The sequence below is a fragment of the Triticum urartu genome, chromosome 1A, assembly GCF_056163025.1.
Source record: "Triticum urartu cultivar PI428250 chromosome 1A, HENAU_Tu73, whole genome shotgun sequence".
In the NCBI taxonomy this organism is placed as follows: Eukaryota; Viridiplantae; Streptophyta; class Magnoliopsida; order Poales; family Poaceae; genus Triticum; species Triticum urartu.
In genome coordinates, this window is record NC_141873.1 from 99697917 (window position 1) to 99703022 (window position 5106).

Consider the following 5106-nt stretch of genomic DNA (forward strand, 5'->3'; position numbering starts at 1 on the left):
AGGCGCACAGCCACCTTGGGCTGCCCCTTTCTCCTTTCCACTAAAGCCCACTAAGGCCCATATAGCTCCCGGGGGGTTCCGGTAACCTCCCGGTACTCCGGTAAAATCCCGATTTCACCCGAAACACTTTCGATATCCAAACATAGGCTTTCAATATATCAATCTTTACGTCTCGACCATTTCGAGACTCCTCGTCATGTCCGTGATCACATCCGGGACTCCGAACAACCTTCGGTACATCAAAATGCATAAACTCATAATATAACTGTCATCGTAACCTTAAGCGTGCGGACCCTACGGGTTCGAGAACAATGTAGACATGACCGAGACACGTCTCCGGTTAATAACCAATAGCGGGACCTGGATGCCCATATTGGCTCCTACATATTCTACGAAGATCTTTATCGGTCAGACCGCATAACAACATACGTTGTTCCCTTTGTCATCGGTATGTTACTTGCCCGAGATTCGATCGTCGGTATCCAATACCTAGTTCAATCTCGTTACCGGCAAGTCTCTTTACTCGTTCTGTAATACATCATCCCACAACTAACTCATTAGTTGCAATGCTTGCAAGGCTTATGTGATGTGCATTACCGAGAGGGCCCAGAGATACCTCTCCGACAATTTGGAGTGACAAAACCTAATCTCGAAATACGCCAACCCAACATGTACCTTTGGAGACACCTGTAATACTCCTTTATAATCATCCAGTTACGTTGTGATGTTTGGTAGTACCCAAAGTGTTCCTCCGGTAAACGGGAGTTGCATAATCTCATAGTTACAGGAACATGTATAAGTCATGAAGAAAACAATAGCAACATACTAAACGATCGGGTGCTAAGCTAATGGAATGGGTCATGTCAATCAGATCATTCTCTTAATGATGTGATCCCATTAATCAAATAACAACTCATTGTTCATGGTTAGGAAACATAACCATCTTTGATTAACGAGCTAGTCAAGTAGAGGCATACTAGTGACACTTTGTTTGTCTATGTATTCACACATGTATTATGTTTCCGGTTAATACAATTCTAGCATGAATAATAAACCTTTTATCATGATTATAAGGAAATAAATAATAACTTTATTATTGCCTCTAGGGCATATTTCCTTCATGAGGCCCGCTCCAAATTTCAAGTCATTTGAACATCTGAGAAGCTCTCAACAAAATAGACAAATTGGACCAAAACAGTAAACTTTTTTCCAGACCCCCAATTTGTATTTTTTGCTGAGAGCTGCTAATATGTTCAAATGACTTGAAATTTGGAGCGGGCCTCACGCATCAAAATTTCTACCGCACAAAAAAGTGGATTTTTTTTGAATTTTTCTATTATTTGTTTTGATTTTTTTCATCATCACGGGTGCAGATGAGCTCGGGTGCAGAGATGGATTTTCGCCGGAGGGAGTACTGTATAAAATATGAAACTCCCTAGTTTTTCTTTGATAAATAATCACTGTTCACATCTATTTCTATGCTTATCGAGAAAGATGGATTATTTTCACATCGAACCGCCAAATGAGTTGTTGCACTTGTTTGTCGTACTGAAACACAGACGAGTGATGGAACAATATGTTGGTGACGAATTTATTCTGGAACAAGTTGAGAAACACCATGGATGGTCTTTTTTTTTACAATAATGGTTTAGTCGCATCAATTAGACCAGAGTAGACTTTGAATCAACAAGAACTTACTTGAAATTTTCACAACACAATACAAGAAATATTTTAGTGTTACATTATAGCGTTACAAGGCCTTAGACAAAGTAAGTGTATCGTACCTTATTAGTAAAAAAATCCAAACCATTTCCGCTCCACTTGCTTACTTTAAAAAAAATAAAAATTTCTAAACAACCTTCTGCAAAAAACACACAAAAAAAACTGGAGAATCCCAAGACAAATATTTTCCTTGGTCTACATGCATATACATGGGCATCTAGCCACCAGATGTGGGGAACAATTACCTCACCCATTCATTCCACTACACAACCGAAAAACAAAAGGAGGGAAAAAGGGGGGGAAAGGAAAACAAAACCAATGCAACTGTCACCTCTCCCACTCCTTGATGGATGCTATTTAGCCATGCCCTTCCCCAGGACCAAACTCTGCCACTTTGTTCGGTTCTGCCCCCCTTTTGCTCGCCTTGCCTCTTGGTTCCACCCTTCTTCACTCCCCTCCTCACTTGCACCAACACTGATAAGCACCCTCACTTCCCTGTGACCTCTCTCCGTTCTCCTCACTCCCCAGCCATGGCGGCTGCCGAAGAAGGCACACAGCCACTCATGTATCAGGTAAGCAGTTAAGGATTTTTCAAGATATTATCATCTTCGTTTGTCTGCTATGTTTGTTTTGGGTTTCTTATCACTGCAAGATTCTTATGAGGTTTCCATGGCTTGGGCTTTGCTGTTTTTCTTCAGACTGTGGCTCTGAAGGTCAGCATCCACTGTGAGGGCTGCAAGAAGAAGGTCAAGAAGGTGCTCCACGCCATAGAAGGTAGGCATAGATCAAGAAGAAAAATATAGTAATGCTTAGATGAAGAAAAAGAAGAGAAAACAAGGCAGAAAAACAGTTAAAAATGTTCAGCAAATCCTTTGAAAGCTCCCTAGAAAGGCAGTGATAGTGTTATTAGATTTATTTCCTTCTTTCTGCAAAAAGGCTTTGATTTCAACTTCAGCTCAGTAAACTAAAGAGCATGTAACTGTTTAAAAAATTGCAAGTGATGTTTTATGTGTGTACCCCCTGTATTATTTACTCCCTCCGTTCCTAAATACTTGTCTTTCTAGGCATTTCAACAAGTGACTACATACGGAGCAAAATGAGTGAATCTACACTCTAAAATATGTCTACATACATCCGTATGTAGTAGTCATTTGAAATGTCTAGAAAGACAAGTATTTAGGAACGGAGGGAGTACTATGAAGGGGAAAAGCAGAGGGTCCCCTGTTTCCCTCACTGAACCCCTTCTAAACGCATTGAATTGGTGTTTAGTAGGTTTGTTCTGCACATGAAAGTGCTTATGGGATGTAAATTGTAAGGGATTTAGAAGAGTGTGTTCTTGCTAATTTCGTTGCGCTGTTTGCATCAACTGAGCAGGTGTGTACAAGACGGACATAGACACCCAGCAGCACAAGGTAGTGATCGTTGGCAATGTCTCCGTCGACGCGCTCGTCAAGAAGCTCATCAAGACCGGCAAGCACGCCGAGCCGTGGCCGGAGCCCCTTCCTCCCCCCTCTGACGCTAACCCGCCTGCCAGCGGAGGCGGCGGTGACGGCGGCGGTGGTGGCGGCGGTGGCGGCAAGAAGAAGAAGAAAAAGAAGAACAAAAACAAGACCGCCGAGCCGGCGGTGCCGGGTGCCCCGACGGCGGAAGGCGCCGGAGGCTCTGTTCCCCCAGAGAATCACGACCACGCGGGCACGTGCGATGAGGCGTCCGGCGACGAGCAGCCTCACCAGGTTGAAGGCGGCGACCCACCGAAGAACCCGGGTGCCGGAGACCCGCACGACGGACGGGCCGGCATGGTCGCCCCTTTCGCCATGACGCCGCAGGGCATGCAGCCCATGGGACCCAGCGCCAATGCCTCCGGTGGCGGCGGTGGCGGCAAGAAGAAAAAGAAGGGCAAGGGAGGCAATAACGGCAATGTCAATGCCAACGGCGGAGGCGGCGCCGGTGCAGCAGCGCAGATCAGCCCACAAGACGCGCCCGCGAATCCCGCCACAGGAAATGCCAGTCAGAATCCCCCCGCCGTCGTCGACGCCGGGCCCTACCCGCCCGCCACCGCAATGAGCTACCCGGGCTACTACGGCAGCGGCGCCGGTGCAGGGCACATGCCGCCACCGTACGCCATGAGCTACAGCACCTCGCACCCGCACCGGAGCAGCGCGTACTACCATCCCATGGCCGGTGCGGCCTACACGGGCGGCGCCGGGTACTACTACTCAACGGCACCGGTGTCGGCGGCGCCGGGGTCGTATTACATGTTCAGCGAGGAGAATGCCAACGCATGCAGCGTCATGTGAGATTGTTCGTTAGTATTTAATTGAGGTTAGATGATTAATGAACTGGTCCCTTGTAATTTAAGCAACTTTAGCTGGTGTTAGTATGGTCATCTTGCTGTTGTAAGCTGCAACATTCTTGGAGCTTGCTTGTATTGCAACCTATTCATGGCATGGCAATTGGCTGTGTCAACCAAATTGCCGGTCAATGTTGCGAGTTGATGGAAATTTTGGCATTGAACATTGGCTTTGGCAATTTGAGATCGGATTTTTAATGGCATCTGAAGTTAGGGGAGAAAAATGCCACTTCCATTTGTGCTTTGTGATTCGTGCGACTAGTGCATAGTATTGCAATACATTTTATGCCGAGGTGTTCTCATCAGGGGTTCCTTTGCAATCTAGAAGTGTCGGCATGATTGTTGCAATTTGGAAATGTTTGTCGGGTTGACCATGCGGTTATGAGGTTTTTTGCTTTATGAGTAGTCCACATGTGGAATATTTGTATCCGTTTTTACCGTTTTTCGTAAATAACAGGGCAATTCTCTTCAACTAAATTAATTGATGGGGTAAATCTTTTGCATATGTTTCAGAAAAATACCATGTGTAAGTACTTTTTGTCAAAAGGAGAAATGCTGAGTGGCATGCATATGTATACTCAAAGATTCTCTCCCGAAACCAAACCCCATGCATTTTATTTTCTTGTGATAATGTAAATGATTGATACCTTATGAAGCAAAACTGTTTTCCTAATATATATTCGAATTACTTGCGCCAAGAGCTTTTAAGAAATACTAGTCTTGGATAGACTTTTACTAGTTTAAAATCCAATCAGTTTCATTTTTAGTTGTTTTATTCACTTATTTCAACCAATTTTCACAAGTTTCACTTAAGCAGAATTGTCATTTGTAACATTTATTTTCAACGATTTGATTATTTATTTCACTCCCGTTGTTTCATACTCCCTTCTTTCCTAAATATAAGTCTTTTTAGAGATTTCATCAATATGGATTACACACGGATGCATATAGACATATTTTAGAGTGTAAATTCACTCATTTTGCTTCGTTTGTAATCCCTTATTGAAATCTCTAAAAAGACTTATATTTATATA

The 5106-nt window shown here is 44.0% G+C and overlaps 1 protein-coding gene across 1 annotated transcript; it reads left to right on the plus strand.

Annotated features, from left to right (window-relative positions):
- The first annotated feature begins 2057 nt into the window (after nt 1-2057).
- LOC125534102 (uncharacterized) lies at nt 2058-4251 on the plus strand. The gene is made up of 3 exons (XM_048697402.2): nt 2058-2294; nt 2421-2496; nt 3097-4251. Exons 1-3 carry the CDS (start codon nt 2073-2075, stop codon nt 4017-4019), a joined length of 1221 nt encoding a protein of 406 aa, XP_048553359.2. The 5' UTR covers nt 2058-2072; the 3' UTR covers nt 4020-4251.
- Nucleotides 4252-5106: the final 855 nt, after the last annotated feature.

Coding starts and splice junctions, on each gene's coding strand:
- LOC125534102 (XM_048697402.2), top strand. CDS start 2,073: ATGCTATTTAGCCATGCCCTTCCCCAGGACCAAACTCTGCCACTTTGT. Junction 2,295..2,420: donor CACAGCCACTCATGTATCAG/GTAAGCAGTTAA, acceptor GTTTTTCTTCAG/ACTGTGGCTCTGAAGGTCAG. Junction 2,497..3,096: donor GGTGCTCCACGCCATAGAAG/GTAGGCATAGAT, acceptor TCAACTGAGCAG/GTGTGTACAAGACGGACATA.